Source organism: Mauremys reevesii, linkage group 3 (assembly GCF_016161935.1).
Source record: "Mauremys reevesii isolate NIE-2019 linkage group 3, ASM1616193v1, whole genome shotgun sequence".
Classification (NCBI taxonomy): Eukaryota; Metazoa; Chordata; order Testudines; family Geoemydidae; genus Mauremys; species Mauremys reevesii.
In genome coordinates this window covers 128,788,547-128,808,030 of record NC_052625.1, presented here as the reverse complement: position 1 = coordinate 128,808,030, position 19,484 = coordinate 128,788,547, and the positions used below count along the sequence as shown (strand labels likewise).

The following is a 19,484-nucleotide window of genomic DNA, read 5'->3' as shown; positions in this document are numbered from 1 at the left end:
GTGGCTGTGCAGCTCCCAGTCAGAAAGGAGAAAGATTCAGCTCGCCACCTGAAGAGAGGTGACAGCTGGAAAGCCTAAAACATTAAGTAGATGCCTCAAGAGGGATCAAGAAGGGGGTGGGGGTCAAATGCACCTTTTAACTCTGAAACTGACAATGTTCAAAAAGTGTCTAATTGGACCAAAACAAGCAAATTTACAAACAATGCAACATGTGATGCCTTTATTCCTAAAGAGCCTTTTAAAGAGGAGAATCATAATTACCTTCTTCAAGTGTCTCAGGAATTTTCATCCTGGCAAGATGAGCCAGTAAGAGAACTCTGGCTTTCAAGCTGTAAGGGCAGGTAAGCGGAGGCTCATTCTTCTTTAAATTAATGCTTCCAAGCTCTCTGATTAGCTAAAGGAAACAGAATAATTACACATACAAATGGCTATGTTAGAACCAAAATGATAAACAGCACAAGGAAAACAGCTTGTATCGATATAAAGTTTAAATTTGTATATAAGGTCTGTATATTTCAAATGGGTTTCATCTTGATAAATTTTTAAGTAACTTTTCTCTGTCAAGATGAAGATTGCAGAAGAACAGATGTTTGATTTATAGCCCTGTTCCAAAACAGAACTATACCTTAAATGCCTCGTTTCCAAGAATGAGAATATTTGTTTTTAGATTAGCCAAGAAGAAACTGGGATGATGAAACTGAAAATAAGCTTGAATTTATTTTTAATTTTGTTGAATAATGTTGAGTGATAGGCTTTGTTACTAGGGTTTATTCCAATCAGCTACTTTTATAAGGTTTTTATATTAAACTTTCTGTAAACTGGTGACATAATTTCATCTTAATACCTGTCACCCAGATAAGACCATGCCAGCTGCCTCAAATAAATATATATTAGTGGGGAAACTGTCTCTGAGGTATGCAAAAGACTTAAATCAGTAATTTTTTTAAGATGGACTTTTCCAAATTTATGCTACTTAAGGACGACCTAATTTGAAGATGACTGGAACAAGCTACACAGTTCCAATATAATACCTTTTAGAGACCCAGAGGGGAGAGAAGGGTTAGTCACTTCACAAGATTTGAAGTTTGAGAAGAAAGCTTTATATTGGCTCTGAGATGGTGGTTCAGACATTAGATGATAATTTGGTTTCAGTATTAAGATACTTAATCAGATTTAAGTTATAGATTTGATTGTCTGATAAAATTCTTTAGTTGGCATTTGTAACCAAAGAGATAGCCAACTTCTTAAATTATTCCTTTGAATTTAAGGATTGATTATTTTTAGTGTTAATTTGATATAACTAATTAGATGACTTAACTCCCATCCAATATGGACTAACTTGTTTGATCTGGATTTGTTGTAATGCTTCCTTTTTAGTTTAGTTTAATATTATTAATAGGAGCTTAGCTTTGGTGATATTGCTTGATTTTATTTTTCTTTAAGTGTTTTATTAAATGTAGTTTTCTTTCAATAAGCAATGTGGGTCCAGAACCTTTGAGGATCTGGATGGATACCAACCAGCCAGCCAATCTAAAAGCCTAACCAACTCACCCTTTTAAGTCTTTGGTTCTCACAATAGTGAAGAATCTTTCAGGATTAACTAACCTGAGGTATCTGAATGTTATCTGTTGGTCTGCTTGTAGCATCTTTGTTATACTGAGGGTCAAATTCAGAGGCTCCTGCTAAAACCATTATAAGCCCTGCAAAGATAATTGGGGACAAAGTACAACAAAGTAAACACAAAGTTCTAGAATTTCACTTCCTGAAATTAAGATCCCACTATGCCAGATAAGTGACTTTTCGGTGTCCTCAAACAGAAAACTCCCTGCTATTTCAATCCCACCACATCATGAGCAAGTCCCTACTCTGAGTAAGATATTCAGTAGACCCAGTACTGCCTCCAATGTTACAGCTGCCTTTGGTGTAACACCTGACAAAAATCAGTCAAAGCAACTCTGGGCTGCAAGATGGGCTTTCCACATGATATCACATCTAGCAGGATATGCTGATGGTTTTAAAAGAAGTAGACTTGTCACATAGTTGCAGCCCCAAAGACAGCAAAAGTCTCTGGTCCCATCTCCCTGACAGCAGCTGAAGCTGCTGTGCAGGGAGTCTTCTAATGTGAGGGGAAATTTGCATAAGCACATCAACTGAAGTGGCTGGGGCTGTCTCTCTGCACCCCCTAAAGTTCAAAAACTTTAGGGGGTGTACAAAGGGGGGGGGAAATATTGTTTTCACTTGACATTTTCTGTTCAAGCTTTAGCAAGCGATTTCTGCATGCACAGAAATCACCCTGAACTGGTGACTCCAGTCTTGTCGAGCTGGGCCCAGCTCCTCAGTCTGGGCTTTGCAGCCTGGTGCAGGGATCATGCCACCACTCTGACTTAAACTGGCCAAACCAGAGTGGTGCTGTGACCCTCATGTTCCTGGTTGCAATGCCAGGAATGGGAAGATAGGCCCAGCCATGCAAGATAAGGTTCAAGATGTCAAGCTTTTGAAAATTTACAGCACACCGGCATGACATTCTGTAAAGCTACGCTGCCTATCCTTCAAATTGAGAGTCAGCTCTATACTGGGATGCTTCTGTTTGAAGCGAAGATAAAGTGACTAGATTAGTTTTTTCAAGTGTCTCTGGGAACCTTTAATTCTAAAACAAATATTGTTAAGTACTAGATTTTTTTTAAATGATTAAATTAGATGAACCCTTTGCAGTAAAAAGTAGTTCTACAAACTAATTCCTTACACATGGACAGCAGGAATTCCTTTAATGAAGCCAGGAAGATTTAGCCATCCTTACCTGAAAATTTCCTTTCAAACCTAATTTCCCACATTAGATAGTTAACTATACTTTGGAGGAAAAAACAATAAATTTCTTCTGCTACAGGGCATGGTAAATTCCACCTAATGACCACACCTAAATAGCTGGATGTCAATTTCCATCTCTACTCTGGATGATCCATTTGTCTCCAACGTGGGACAAACCTGTGGACCTTATTACTCGAAGAAAGGAAATTTTCAGGTAAACAGATACATTTTCATATTATTCTTTGTGCTAAGGTCTACAGAACTGTTACAATGGGATTTAGATAGTGTTTCTCCAGGATGCACACAGTAGAATCAGCCTTTAAATGTGGATATCCAAAATGAGGTAGATTATATATAAATATCTTCTTCATACTTTAGTGCCCAGGGGAAGACGTCTGCCAAATAAAAGGAAATGGCTTTGGCTAAAGATTGGATGATCAATATGCAGAATTAGATGAATTTATGTATTGATGGTCATATGGCCATCTAGCTGATCTCAACAGAGGAGACATGATTAATCTCAGAGTGTTAGTGCTCCTAAGGACTGTACTTTGATGCTTAACCAAAGGAGAAATATTTCTTGAATTTACTTAGGGAATGAATGCTGACAATGGTGAGGACTACCTGTCTGAATTGAAAGTACATTGGAGATATCTTCCGACGTCAAACAAACATTCAGCTGATTGAAGAATGCAGCCATCAGAAGGCCTACCCTACTGGATAGGAAATATGACGACACCTCCTGCAGGGGCTTGATCTGGGTATTGCTGTAAGGCGCAGAAGGAGGTTCCAAGGTTTTTCTCTGTGATCTTGCGAAATGCAATTGATGCCCTCAGGTAGCATCTAGTGTTGGGATTTGTACATAGCTTCCTTTTTCTGAACATGATAGGAACATTATACAACAGAGACTTCACCTTTTTACCCACAATAAAGCCCTCCTGGAGGAACTTATGGGTATGTTTCACTGGTTTAACATGGTAGTTAAACTATGTACCAGCTAGAAGAATAAATTCTCTTTGCTGCTTTCTCTTTTGAGGTGCATGAGAGCAACAGTCACTTCATCCAAGTATTCATTTTAAACCTGTCTGGTCCCAGATGGAGGATTAGATTTGAAACTTCAGATCTCTGTGAGATACAGAGATCTGAAAATCCAATGCTAGGTTAATCAGGCCTGAGAACTATAGTCTCTTCAGCTAGAAAGGCTGAAACAGTATCACTGCTACTCTCTCATTTCTAGCTTTTGTACTGTTCTGGGAAGCAGTGGAAAAGGGGAATAGACACATAGCTGGGACCTTGTCCAACTTTATGAGAGGTCATTCACCACCTCATATCACAGATCCTGACACAAAGAGAGGGCACAGTGCATTTTATTAGTTGTTTCCAGATGCAAATAGGTCTATCACCAGCTTAACCAACTGACTGACGATAAGTGAGATATTTCCGGGTGTAGGAACCATGCTGCTAATCTGACTTCCACCATGTATATCTTAGTGTTCATCTCCCCCTAGATAGGCAATGCACATAGAGATAGGAAACTTTTGCTCCACTCAGGACAGGAGAATTTCTCTGTGGGGTAGGGTCCATTGTATTCTTCACAGTTATGAAACTCTATGAGACAAATTGACTGTCGTAACCAGAACAGATCTGTTTTCCATGAAAGGAGCAGTGCCCCAAGACTTCAATAAATCACTGTGTTCCAGCTCATGGATGCTGTGCTTTCTTTCTGGCACCCATTCCCTGAACTGAATTGGAAATATCCATTTAAAATAAAAATCTGACTCTACATTCAATAGTTGTGGCAGCAGACAAACAATTGGAGCTAGATCTCTGCCAACAGATGATAGGGCAAGATGCAGAGGATATCTGGAATTACTGGATAGGTAGCATATGAACTCTAGATCATTGAAGCATGCCTGCCTGAGATCAGAATTTGCAATAGGCTTCAATAAGAAATGAAATTTTGTTTGTTAAACCACTTGTTCTCCAATATGGCCATCTTCATTTTCTGTTAACATTCTCCTGGGATGAGATCTGAGATAGTATTCTTCCTCAGCCCAAGCCTATGATTGTTTTCCCTCGCACACACACGAGAGAGCGAGAGAGAGACTGTCTAGATTCTAAGACACCCCAGGAACTGTATTACTCAGTGTGTTTACTTCAGCTCTCTCTCTGTACAGAACACCCTGAGCAGAACATTTTCCAGGAAGACTGAACTTCCATCTTCCCTAACGCCAATATTATGGCTACCATGATGCTGCAAAGCTCACATAAGATCAAATGGTAGCAACTGAAGTCAGGGAAAGAAAGAGGCTGTCATTCATCTACAAAACATAAGAATTGTCTGACAATAGTAAAATAGAAATGGCGTGACGACAATCTTCCTTTAGGAACTTATGTAGATGTTTCAGACAGGGCCTTGCTCTGCTTGTCCCATTCTCTGAAGCTAAAACCAGGATGGGGAGTGTCAGCTCCAATCTGAAGTAGATGGATGATTTCCATTATGATGTAGCCTTTCCAGGGGTTGAAGAGATAGCGAATGGAACAAAAGTTGTTCCTGTAATTCTTACACAGCTCCAATGGATACTCCTCTGGACATCAAGTGCTCCCCTCCCAGGCGTGTGAGAAGGGATATAAAGCTAGATCAGGGGTCGGCAACCTTTCAGAAGCGGTATGCCAAGTCTTCATTTATTCACTCTAATTTAAGGTTTCGTGTGCAAATAATACATTTTAATGTTGTTAGAAGGTCTCTTTCTATAAGTCTATAATATATAACTAAACTATTGTTGTATGTAAAGTAAAAAATTTTTTTAAATTTTTATTCATTTAAAATTAAAATTTAAAAAAAATAGAGCCAGAGACCAGTGGCAGACCCGGGCAGAGGAGTGCCATTGAAAATCAGCTTGCATGCCGCCGCCTTCGGCGCACACATAGGTTGCCTACTAGGCTGATCTTGCCTAGAGGCAGGGCACCACACCTCCCTCCTGTAGTCAATCATAATGCTTACTTGCCTGAAATAGTCTTCTTCTTTTCTTTAGTTTAATTTATTTTTTATATTTTTTTTATTCTTGTTCTGGATTTTTGGCCTTCTCTTCTTTTTGGTGGGGGGAGAGAGGTACATACCTAGAGCAATCAGCACAAGTCTCTTTCTTTTTCTTTTTTTTTGTTCTTTTCTATTCTCTCTACAGGTGAAGACAGAGACAAGGGAGATTCCACTCTGCTGCACTCCATGAAAGTGAGGAGAAAGGCCAGGTATTATTCTTTAATTTATTTCCTGTTATTTTTTCCCACAGGGGTCTCTGTTCTGCTCTGCTGGGAACACAGCCTTCCCCACACCTTGCGCCTCCAGGGATCAAGTGTCCCAGGCCTGCGGCAGTGCAAAGAGCCCTCTGCAGCTTCACTGTCACAGCACATCTCTCACTCTTGTGACAGGGGGATGCAGAGGGCTCTTTGAGCTGCCGCAAGGCCAGTGACACCCAACCTTACAGGCACAAGGTGGGGGTAGGTGTCCTGCACTCAAGCCAACTGTTACCATTGGATTTTTTGTTGTTGATTTTAGTGTGTCAGCTGAAATCCATGTTTACCAATTTCTGTTATTTTAAATCAAATCTTGCCAAGCCTGATTACATGGGATCCACATGGGACAGATAAGTCTGTGCTTCCCCTGGAGATCTCAGATATGAGTAGGGTGAAACAGGAGACAGAGAACCTTTCTTTCACCTCTGGTTTGTCTTGGCCTATGTATCTCCCTGCAGCCTACAGGAGCACCAGCTGCTACAAACACCTCTGAAGGTGAAGCAGAGCTGAGGGGACAATCCCTCAAAAGGCAAATGCAGCCATAGGACATGGCTGGACATTACGCAGGCATTTTACTGAGTCAAATTGTTAGTCTACAACAGTGGTTTTCAACTCTTTTTTCCCCATTTGTGGGCCCCTAAAACATTTCAAATGAATGGTGCAGACCCCTTTGAAAACCAAGGTTAAAAATTGTAGACCCGGCATTTTCAAAATAAAATTTGGAATTTCCTTCAGAAAAAATGCTGCAGCAGAGAAGCCTGGTCTAGCCAGCAGCCTCTGTAGAACCAGAAAAACTGGAGGGAACTTCAGGAGATGAGGCATTGCCCTTCTGCCAGTGACTGTAAAGTCTGGTTCTGCCCCTAACCGGCAAGCAGACTGAAGTACCTATTGTAAAGGATCTGTGGACCTTAGCATGAAGAAAAGCAACTCTGATGATTTTAAACACCTAGTCATACAGTATTCTCATTGCCCACAGTGATGATCAACTCATCTCCTCCCTTAGTCCCTTAATCCTCAAGAAAGGGGAGGGAAAAGAAACATTTTAATTGCTAAGAAGATGCATAGGCAGCACAGTAGGACACATGTACAGAGTGGGCTCACAAAATTCAGTTTAGTAGTAACAAATGTTTATTACTGCATTTACTATATAGTTTTCAAAATACTTTACAAAAAGATGCACAAGTATCAGTATCCCCTTTACAGATGGGGGAGAGAACTCGGGCAGAGAAGAGGCTAGTTTGCCACCATAGAATCATAGAATATTAGGGTTGATGAGACCGCAGGAGGTCATCTAGTCCAGGGGGTTCTCAAACTGGGGGTCAGGACCCCTCAGGGGGTCAACAAGGTTATTAAATGGGGGGGTCACAAACTGTCAGCCTCCACCCCAAACCCTGCTTTGCTTTCAGCATTTATAATAGTGTTAAATATATTTTAAAGTGTTTTTAATTTATAAGGGGGGGGTCACACTCAGGGGCTTGCTATGTGAAAGAGGACACCAGCAGAAAAGTTTCAGAACCACTGATCTCGTCCAATCCCCTGCTCAAAGCAATACCAACACCAACTAAATCATCCCAGCCAGGGCTTTGTCAAGCCGGGCCTTAAAAACTTCTAAGAATGGAGATTCCACCACCTCCCTAGGTAACCCATTCCAGTGATTCACCACCCTCCTAGTGAAATAGTGAACCATACTGAGTTCAAGTTTCATATGCTCAACTTCAAGGCCCTTCACAACTCTGTCCTTTCTTCTTTATTCACTTGTGTTAATTTTGACCCACATACCATCCTCTCCACCTACGATGCTGATTTCATCCCATTTAGGATGGTCCTCGGGGTAGAGTGCTAACACAGGACTCAAGAAAACTAGGTTCAATTCCCTGCTCTGCTATAGACTTTTGTGTGTGACCTTGGGTAAGTTGGCCTCTCTGTGCCTCAATTTCCCATCTATAAAATGGGGTTGGTTAGCTCTTCTCTGCTTCACAAGTATATTGTGAAGATAAATACATTAGATTGTGAAGTGCTCCAATACAATGGTAACAGTAAACAGATAATGATAAACTTTAGTAGAGCCCCTGTCAGATTGATTTAGATAGGAAATTGTGCTCACCACCTGTGCTTGACAACTGCCTAGATGATTGCAATAACTGTCCCTAGTTCTGTGAGCCTGGAGGCTTGGTCCTCTAAGGGAAGGGTTCTCTACTTTATTTCCCCAGTTAGCCCGATAGAATAAGTTTTTCCTTTCTGCCTTTGACATATATTGTAAGGTATATCTGTTCCTCTAGTTTTTTTTCAGGGCATGGGTTAAGCAGGGAGAGTTTAGTTTCTCTCTATTGTATTGCTAGGAAGTTTGTCTTCTGATATATCACAGAGTATAGAAAATATATCATAACTTATGCAAAAATTTCCTATCTTCGAGCAGGACAGACTGCAGATCCATTACGTCTTATCCCTGCTTGCAGTTGTTTTGAGGCAGAACCAGACTTGTCAATTATGACAGGTTTGGAGTAGCCACACCCCTGAAGACCTAGCCAGTTTGAGATGCTTCTAAATCTGCTCTGTCGAGCTATTTCCTTTAAACTTTAATTCACAGATTATTAGGTAGAACAAGATTTCAGATAAAAACTTCCTACTGCTGAGTATCTTCACATTTCTCTCTGACTTTACAGGGTTTTCCCCATTTCTTTGTAGCACAGAGAGAGAGTGGCCTCCATGTTCTAAGATAATAGGATATCAATGAAAAGGAAATCTGAAGAGAGAACTGCTCCTGTGCTATAGAAATGAGTAACTCTGGAAAAGTTCACTCTTGAGATGATCTCTAATGGGTGGAGTTCACTGCAAGTTAGCTGGAGTGTACTAACTCAAGCTAACTGCACTTGAGCTAGCCTAGCTCCAGTGAGAGCAACCACGCTTCAAAACACCACTCGAGTTACACAGAATGATTTGACTGACATCACACAGTGACTGGATTGGCAGATTAGGTTAGATGATGAGTTGTAATTCAAGATGTTGCATCTTCACTGTATTACTAGCTCAATCTTAAAGCACCATTTAATTCGAGCTAGAGATTTGTGTGTGGGGACAGGAGCCAAGTTAGGGGTAATACTCAAGAACTGTGCTGTGAAGACACACCTTTAATAGGCTCCTTGAACTTTACAGAGGTTCAAAGAGGGTCAGAGGAAGCCCTCACATAGGGAAGCCCTGTTATCTCACTAAATCCCAAAGTGAGCAAAGCAATGTTACATAAGGGCTGATTAACTTCTTGCTAAAGAGGGCAGAGGAAATGGTCAGAAAAAAGTGGTCAGCCAAGAGGCCCCCTACAGCCTGCTTGTTACTCCATGTCTGGGCTGCTCTCTCTCTCTCTCATATCCCTCTACAGCTGGAGGAGAGTGAAAAAGCAGTGGGACATGGCCAACCTATGGCATGAGCAGGGTTTGGTTAATGAAGGCACTTTTGCGCTCTTCCTTGAAATCTTCTGTTTCTCTGTTTGCCTGTGAGGTGTTCCTGCCAGACAGCCTACCTAGATATGCCGCAGCCAGCTACCGGAGTACCAAAAGGGGTGTTTCCAGCAATCTTGTTCCAGAGCCCCCAAGGCAAAACAACACCTCAGTAACTCTTAGCATCCAGGAAGTCAAATATTAAGAATAAAGAGGATCCCATTTTAATCATTGTGTTTTCTGGTTGCTCTAGCAGGTCTGGTAAACCCTTCAGCTATTGTAGACAGATGAAACTAATTAGGTCTTCAAGGGTGCAGTAACTATCACCCTGCTTTGATTGATAGGTCTGATTCTGCCTCCAAAGGGGTTAGACCCATTGTGAGAGTTCTGCAGACTTTACCTATAAAGATTTTTTATTTAAAAAACCTAGTATGAGTAGACAGAAAATTAGGCATGCCATATACACTGAATGAACAAGTCATCTGAAAAGGACATTCCATGTTTTGGCATGGAGCAAGGTTTAAGTCTTTCAGAGCAGATATTTACAATGACAGAAACTTTGGCTATGATATTATGTCTGGTGCCTCCGATTCTACATTTAACTCTTTGGTAATAAGCAACTAAGAGTCCTGTGGCACCTTACAGACTAACAGACGTATCAGAGCATAAGCTTTCATGGGTGAATACCCACTTCGTCAGACGCATGCGTCTGACGAAGTGGGTATTCACCTACGAAAGCTTATGCTCCGATACGTCTGTTAGTCTGTAAGGTGCCACAGGACTCTTAGTTGCTTTTTACAGATCCAGACTAACACGGCTACTCCTCTGATACTCTTTGGTAATGTAAATGTTTAAAAATACTCTGGGTCCCCAGAATTCTAGTATTTGGGATTTTTCCAACAGTAAGCTTATGAGTGACAGCATGTTTACAGCAGGAGTAAAGAGGGCATGGAGACCTAGGTTACAATCCTGTTTGGCTTCGGCTCTACGTGTAATCATGGACAAGTCAGCTTCTGTGCCTCCGTTTAACCAACCTTACAATGGGGTTACGTTAATCACCCCATATAAGCACTGAGGTATTCAAATGAAGAGTGAACCCCCAAGGAGTTTAAAAGGCAACTTTGTACCTTTAACCAACTTCACCCTGTTTTTTCACATGCCTTTTTTACTTACGTTTCAGATCCATATTTCGCGTTTTATAAACAAAATATGTATAGATTTGAGTTGTGCGGATGAGAATCTGATCTCCACTGTAGCGTATTGATCGGTACCACCAAGAACCCTAAGACATTCAATAAGGATATACTTGTCAAGGATTAATCTTTTAATTATAACTATAAAATACTATAATACATTAAAATACAACTAAATTGCTTTTCAATTCAGGATTTATTCAGAACCAACCTCCAATATTCATATCCAAAACAAAAAAATTATATTCACCCTACAGAGTCTGAATTTGTCATCTTAACATAATCATGATGGAACAATGTCAGTTCAATTTCAGTTTTGTAAAAATCAGCTTTTACCAACTCTAACATTTTAAAAGTTACCAAAAATATCCCTCTGAAGTGTTTATAAACCAAAGGTTGAAAGATTGTGTTAGCTCATGTCAACCAGAAGGTGAAAGTGACTAGAAACAAACTAATTGTTTTGCATTCATTCTTCAAGAAATCTATAATCAACCGTATAAATTATGTAAAATAATTCTGAAAATTTATTTTTATCTAATGTATTAGCATCACAGCTGAGCCTTGCTAGCCTAGGAGATTTACAGCCACCCCTCCCTTTCCTCCAAATTTGGGGGACTTCCAAATGTAAACAACAACTTCAGCTTTTATGTTTTTTAATTTTTCTAGCTTTTTCTTGCAGAGACAAACTTGAAAATGTAAACTGATACAAACCAGTCACTAGAGTTGAAAGCTAGTCACCTAAGCTTCCTAACAACCACAGGTTACTCTCAGTCCCTACACACACATTTACAGCACATTTTCTTCACTGTGCCCTTTACTTTGGCTTCTGCAGAACAAGAGTTTTTAAATAAGCCAGTTATGGTCTTTGATGGGCCAAGACAGCTTTGTAATATCAGTAGAATACGAATGGTCAAAATAGGTTAAGCTCAACAGTCTGATGAATTTGTACACAGATTCATAAAGGTCCCATTGAACCTCTGAACTGGTGCAAATGTTTACAATACTTTTAAACAAAAATAGTTCAGATATGAAACATGAACACTGTTTCTAGTGTGACCAGATTTTCATAGGGGAATAAAACAGAATACTACTTGTTCTAAGGGAGGGGTGCTTATGTGATTTTGACAGATAGGGGAAAGAGAAAATGGTGCCCAATCCTCCCGTTTATGTTTTCTATGCGTTTGCCTTCTCTTTACCCCTACTTTCACCTATCCTCCCATCTCCTCTCTCCATACCCTTAACCCAAGTCTTCTCCCCTCCCTATAACCAATATTATCTCACTGTTTCCTTGTACACCCCCATCTATCTCCACCTATTGTATCTTGTTTTATATTTAGATTGCAAACTTTCTGGGGTGGGGACAGTCCTTTGGTCTGTGTCTGTACAGCACCTAGCACAATCAGGTCCTGGTCCTTGACTGAAGCTCCTAGGTACTACAGTAATACAAATAATCACCACATGTATTCATTCTATTACATGCACTCACTTCTTTGTACCCCCCACTTGCTTGCTTTCCCCCACCTCCTACATCCTGCCACAATCTAGTGCTGCTCTGTTGGGCAGATAAGGTCAGCAGAAGCATGGTCTCTCTCTAGCCCACACTCTGGTTCAGTAGCCACCTGCCATCAGTAGTGGTGGAGCTGAGCTGCCTGTAAGCTGGCCATGTGTAGTAGTACCCAGCGTCTCAAAATTCCATATGAAACTCTATGCATGGCAAAAGGAGAGCACAAAGGGAGTTTTCACAGTGAGAGTCCAAGGAAGAGAGAGAGAGAAAGCTTTCACACAAAACTGAAAGTTGAAATAAAATTGTTACTACATAAAAATGAATAAAAATTAAAATTATAAGACAAAGTTACCAAGAGAAACTGAACCATCAATTTGTTCCATCCCTGGAGTGGCCTTTGTTCAATGCTGAGGCTCAGCAACAACCCTGAATTGCCTTCAAACACCATAGATGAAAGGTATTCCCCAATTGTGAGGAATGAGGAAAGAAGCTATGCAGCAGAATATATACAGTGTTGTAAACTTTCAGGATAGTCAATGTTTTCTCTTAAAATCCCAGCTCTTGGAGTCCTGAGAATCCCTACTTTCATTTAAAAAGTTTTTAGAACCTCAGAATTTCAGAGAAAAGCCTGACAAAATGAATCCTGAAAAGTCAAATACCAAGAGGCAGATGAAAAGAATCCAGCAGTTTTTAAACATTTCATGTTTCAGCTAATATTCTGAGGACCTGACTCATGACTTCTGACTGAGGCTGACAATACTGTGACAATACATAAAAATACATGACAAAGGGATGGGCAAATTCTACAAACAATGGGTCATAAATTTCAACAGAATTAAGCACCATGGCATAGCATCCTTTTTCATAAAAGCTTTTCTGCAAGTGCACTTAAAATGGAAGCAAACAGTTACTAGACTGTAGACAAAGCTGTTTTAGGAATAAGACTTGAGCTCCTCATTCCCCACCATTCATAAAAATAAAGATTTTTTCCTTTAGTTTAGGTAATACTTACCACAACAACTGGAAGAATAACCATAAATGCTAGTCCGTATACCAGCAAAACCTAAAAAGAAAGATATTTGATATACACCAGTCTATTACTAACTATATTTCACACAAGTAGTTTTGTTACATACATATGCATTAATTAGCTACATCTATCGCTGTAGGAGCCATCTTGAGATTTATGATTTTGAAGGCTACAACAACTAAATGGATCAGAAGCAAGATCTCATTCAGAAATTTTCACCAATTAAATATAGTAAGTGTTTTGTATGAGTACATTCTTTAAAATGCCTATCTGTTGTCTTGGATGGGTTGTTTTAATTATCTAAAAGTTGTCTGCTAAGTAGTGATTTTATGGAAAGGCATCTAGTTATTCTATTCTTGAGCAAGTAGGTAAGGGTCAGCACTAATGTGTAGCAATGTAATGTAATAGAAAGGATTTTTAAACTATGGGTGCAGAATTGCTAAGATACAGTAAGTTGTATAGAAATTAAATGCTACATCTCTATATAAAGAACAAAAAGTTGAAATCATGTATATTTGATTCTGTTCTTGCACAGATTGCCTAGGAAGGTTGTGGAATCTGCATCATTGGAGATTTTTAAGAGCAGGTTAGACAAACATCTGTCAGGGATGATCTAGATCAGTGGTTCTCAAACTTTTGTACTGATGACTCCTTTCACATAACAAGCCTCTGACCTCCCCCACCCCTTATAAATTAAAAACACTTTTTTATATATTTAACACCATTATAAATGCTGGAGGCAAAGTAGGGTTTGGGATGGAGGCTGACAGCTCATGACCCCCATGTAATAACCGTGTGACCCCCTGAGGGGTCCCGACCCCCAGTTTGAGAACTCCTGGTCTAGATAATACTTAGTCCTGCCAATAGTGAAGGGGACTGAACTAGATGACCTCTTGAGGTCCCCTTCCAGTCCTATGACTCTATGACTTAAGCTATTCTATGCAACAGCAAATGTACACTTATAGAAGGTATAATGACCAGGCTACCATGTCAACATCATTTCTGCATGTGTTAGCACCATACTCCCAAAAATATTACAATTAAGCATTTTTTTAATCACTTCTTATTCTCAAATTTGCTCCATGGAAACAGGGAAGAATGATACACTCTAAATGAGTGATCAGAAACATCTGATATGTCAATACATACTCACATGCATAAAGTTAAGTATGGGCTTAACATACTTGCAGGATTAATGCCTGAGGCTGTGTCATGGGATATTACATAAAGTTACATTAACTCACCAAGAGAGAATTTTTCTGATCCACAATCCAAGCTGGCAATGCAATACCAAAGCTCGTAGCTGGAGAGAATAAGAGAAAACAAACCTGTTACAAAATGGCAAGGAATTTTTTTGAAAATCAGAGGGACTTTTAAAAGAGGGTGAGTGGAGGGAGAACGTTGTCTCCATGTCAGAATTTACCAACAAAATTCTAAAATTCAGTCAACTAAAAAGGTTTTGGAAATATGTCTACTAAAGGATGCAGAGAACTGATAAGAGTTTCTGAAGCTCTGAAAATTTCACCAAAACTATTTTGGCTCAATAACTATGTGCAAAATGTACAAATACATCAAAAGAGAATAGGTGAATAGAAGGATTTAACAGTTTAATACAGTTGTTCAGATTCGTAATGCTTCCAGTGGTACAAACACCTACAGTAAATACCTTGATGGGAAAAAAATGGTTCGCTACCCTTCTGTAATTGTTGTTCTGCAAGATGTGTTGCACATGTCTATTCCACTATAGATTTGTGTGTGCTCTGTGCACAATTGTCAGAACATTTTTCCTCAGTGATACTCATCAAGACGGTTTGAGTGCCCTCTGCCATCATGTGCAGGTATAAGAGGGGTGAGCTGTCCCCAGCTTCCCTCAGTTCCTTCTTACCGGATAGACTCCGGTAGAGAAGGGAAGGAGGGTGGATCATGGAATGGACATTTACAACACATTTCGAAGAATAGTTATGGAAAGGTAGGCAACCACTTCAAGTGATTACATGTCTATTCCACTGTAGGTGACTCACTGGCAGAACAACTTGGAGGTGGGCCTGGGATCTACTTCAACAGAAACTAGAGAACACCACATCCAAAAGCGGCATCTCTCTTGAACTGATGGGCTATAGCATAATGAGAAGCAAATGTGTGCACTGATGACCAAGATGCCACTTTGCAAATGTCCAGAATAAGTACTTTAATCAGCAAAACTGGTGATGCTGCATGCACACTAGTTGAATGGGACAACGTCCTAACTGGTGGAGTCACATTAGCCAACTTGTAGCATAAACGAATGCACAAAGAAATCCAGGATTAAATCATTTGAGTGAAAACTAGCTGGTCCTTCAATGCAGTTTTGTTATGGTCACAGATGGAGTGAATACCTAAACAACTTAGTACAGGTCGATGTAGAAAGCTAAAGCTCCCATCACATCTAACAAATTAATTTTCTCCTCATCTCTATGAGAGTGAGGCTTTGGAAAGAGTCAGTAAATAAATTGCCTGGTTAATGTGAAAATTAGACATCACCTTTGGCAGGAACTTAGGGCGAGAGTGGAGGTAAACTTTATCCTTATGAAGTGCTGTACAGGGAGGCTCTGATACTCAGGCTCTCAACTCACCCACTCTCCTCACCGAGGTAATCACAGTTAAAAATAACACCTCTGTAGCTAGGGAGCAGAAAACAAGTTACAAGAGGTCCAAAATGTGGTCCTCATTAATTTTGTCAACACCAAGTTCAGATCCCATGAAGGAATAGGATCACGTACTGTGGGTATAATCTGTCCAAGACCTTTAAGAAGCCTAATAGTAATGGGGCTGGGGAAAAGGGATCTACTGTCCGCTAAGAGGTAGAAAACTGACATAGCTGTCAGATGTACTCTGATACAGGTAACTGCCAGATGTTGATGTTTTAGGTGTAAAAGGTAATCTAATATGTGACTGATGGGAGCTTGTTCCAGGGGGACATCTTTCTGTTGGGACCAGAAGTATTACTCAGAAGTACTTCCTGAACATACTTAGAGCAAGCCCTTTCTAACAGTGTTAACCATAAAGTATCCACCTGTCAAGTGGAGGGCTTGTAGGTTGGGATCGAGCAGGTGCCTATGGCCCTATGAATCATGTCTGGGTCAAACAGGAGAGAAAGTGGAGGTCTGAGTGACAAGTGTAGCAGGGTCAAATACCAGTGTTGCCAAGGCCATGCAGGTGCTATGAGGTGAGCCTGGTCTTGCTTGATTTTGGACAAAACTCTGGGCAGTAATGGAATCAGATGGAAGGCATGCAGGATGGAATTCTTCCAAGACAGCAGGAACTTATCTGTCAATGAGTCTTGGCTAAGACCTCCCTGGGAACACAATTGATGGCATTTCCTATTGGCCTTTGTTGCTAAAAAGGTTCACTTGGGGAGTCCCCATTAGCTGGAAGACGGATCCGGCCATGTCGGGACTCAGCGACCACTCATGGCCATCAGAGAAGGATGTGTTCATCTGATCTGACAATCTATTCTGCACCCCTGGAAGGTAAGTGGCTCTGAGGTGAATCAAATTGGCTATGCAAAAGTTGCACAGGCATAGCTGAGGCAAAAACACTCCTCCCTGCCTCTTTACAGAAAACCAGTCACTGTGCTGTCACATAAGACTAGCAGATTTTTTCCCCCTTGATATGTGGAAGGAAGTCTGAACAGGTTAGACCAACAGCTTGCAACTCGCTGACACTTATGAGTCTTTAGATCTTTGAAGACCTATAAATCTCATGTGTCCTGTCCCATCTCCCCCACCCCACCCCAACCCAGGGGTGATGCGTCTGTGACTAAAGTGAGCAATGCTTACGGGGAACAAAGGGGACTACCATACAGACTTCCTGGAGGCTCCATCCACCAGTCCAGAGACAAAACTAACATTGGTAGTCAAACCACTATCTAAATGATGGCAACCTGGGGCATACACTGACCAAGCCATCCTTGCAGCTTTCTGAGGTGCAGTCCGATGTGCTGCACTGCATAGGTACACGCTGCCATGTGTCCCAAGAATCTACGGCAACTGCACACTATGGTCAGAGGATGTGCCTTCAATTCTATAACTAAGCTCCATAGTGCTTTGAACCGCAATTGCAGTAAAAAAGCCTTGGCCTTCATAAAGTGTAAGACCACCCTAATAAATTCTATTCTCTGTACTGGTTTCAGGATTGACTTGTCCCAAGTTACTAGGAGCTCCAGCACACTGAATGTGCACAGGATGATGGATACACTGGACAGCACATGAGTCTGGAACCAGCCTTTGACCAGCCAATCATTCAGGTACAGGAACATGTGGACCCCTAATGTTTGATGGTGAGTCACTTACTGATTCTACAGGTTTATCTGGTGATAAGGAAGATGATGCAACAACAATCCCTGCTCTGTGTCTTGTGGTGAGGGACCTGCCCAAGCAACTTCTAGCTGCTTGGTACTGATTCTGGTATTTAACACCAGAGAACATCGCCTGAGGTGCCGAAGCTCTCAGTACATACTTAAGGAAACTAACTGAGGTGGGTGACGAGAAGTCCTAGCAGGAGAATGTGGCCCTGGGATCCACCCTTATCCATGCCACTGCCCACTACGAGGCAGCCACTACTGGGACTTCTGTGAGATCTGTGACCTCCAAATCTCTGACAGAGGTTATGCATCCCACCTAGACAGGGACACAGAAGACCACAACACCGAGTCTGAGGAAGACGACTGAGTCCTCTCATAGTGGGGGAGCAGAGCCCGTTGGAACTGGAGATAGGTGGCCAGATCCCAGAGTCGGTGGTAACAGGGATATCATTGCTGGCTTGTACCTCGATTGCATTGGCTTCTGAAGTACCGAAAGCTGAATGGTAATGATATTGCATGCTGCTGACAAGGCGGAGTAGGAACCAAAGAACCGGTACTGAATGAATACCTTCCTGCACTGCCAGGGACGCAGGTACTGAGAGGTTAAGCAGTTCTATTGTGGCTGCATATGCCTCTGGTGACATTAATACCAGTACTGATCTGTGACCACGGTGAGTTTGTAAGGATACTTCAGTGCTGGGCCTTGATGGACCTGGCACAGGTTCCAGAGTCAACAATCCCTCTTTAGATGAGAAGTTCTCTAGAGAGCGCCTCCCTTCAGAGAGTCTCTCTACAGTCCTTCCCTCTAGCTGACCACTTCTATATCCCACCCAGTCCACTACCACCACCCACCACTCACACACTAAACCCAATAACCGAAATTAGATGAAAATACTGCTGCCCACAAGAGACAAGACTACTAAGCACCATAGGCAGAGAACAGGAGAGACTACAGGGCACCAGTGGAATGGCAGGGAAATGATCAAGTGAAATATCTAGATAACCCTGGCAAGTCACCCACACGCTGCACAATCAGGCGAAAACCTCCTCAAGATCACTACCAATCTGATCTGGGGGAAATTTCCCTCCCAACCCCACATAGGGCAGTCAGCTAGACCCTGAGCACATGAGCAAGAACCAGCCCACCAAGCACCTGAGACACAGAATGCTTGGAGTGACCTCAGAGCCCTGGCCCACTCCATCCAATGTCCCATCTCCAACTGTGACCATCCCTGATGTTTCAGAGGAAGATTTTAAAAAGCTGAATACATTGAGGGGGAGGAGGGGAAATCTCATCCTTACTCCAGCACATGGCTGGCTGAAACCCTGAAGCATGAACTTTTAAGAACATAAGATAAACTGGAACTGAGCCCTGCTCCCTACCATCACAAGCAACCCCATCATACAACTACACTCAAATTTGTCCAGCTCTCTTTCAAAGCTAGTTAAGTTGTTTGAACCCACAACTCCTACAGGGAAGGCTGTCCAGAACCTTGAACTTTGTATTACTGAATTTCATCCCATTTCTGTAACTCCAGTCACATCCCTTCTTCTCAACTTTCTTTTTGCTAGACTACACAAGCCAAGCTCTTCTAGTCTCCTCTCATAAAATAGACCCTCCGTTCCCCAGATCATCATGGTAGTTCTTCTCTGCACCTGTTCCCATTTAAAGTCATCTTTCTTCAACATGGGTGATGAGAATTATACATAGTATTCCAAATAAGGTCCTTGTTCAGTCCCTTGCACAATGGCATTAATATTTCTCTATTTATACTAGAAATGCCTTGCCTGATGCATCCTAGGATTTCATTTGCCTTTTTCACGGCCACATCACATTGGTGGCTCAGCCATCATGTGACTGACCCACACCCCAGATCTCTCTTGT

The 19,484-nt window shown here is 41.3% G+C and overlaps 1 protein-coding gene across 1 annotated transcript in view; it reads right to left on the bottom strand.

The window, feature by feature from the left end:
* The window catches only part of SEC63 (SEC63 homolog, protein translocation regulator), a 108,532-nt gene that overhangs the window by 33,890 nt on the left and 55,158 nt on the right, over positions 1-19,484 (bottom strand). Inside the window, exons 6-10 of the mRNA XM_039530266.1 lie at positions 14,502-14,560; positions 13,240-13,290; positions 10,704-10,812; positions 1,606-1,700; positions 262-394 (exon numbers count right to left, since the gene is read on the bottom strand). Of these exons, the coding sequence (XP_039386200.1) occupies positions 262-394; positions 1,606-1,700; positions 10,704-10,812; positions 13,240-13,290; positions 14,502-14,560 (447 nt within the window). The remainder of the gene's footprint in view (positions 1-261; positions 395-1,605; positions 1,701-10,703; positions 10,813-13,239; positions 13,291-14,501; positions 14,561-19,484) is intronic.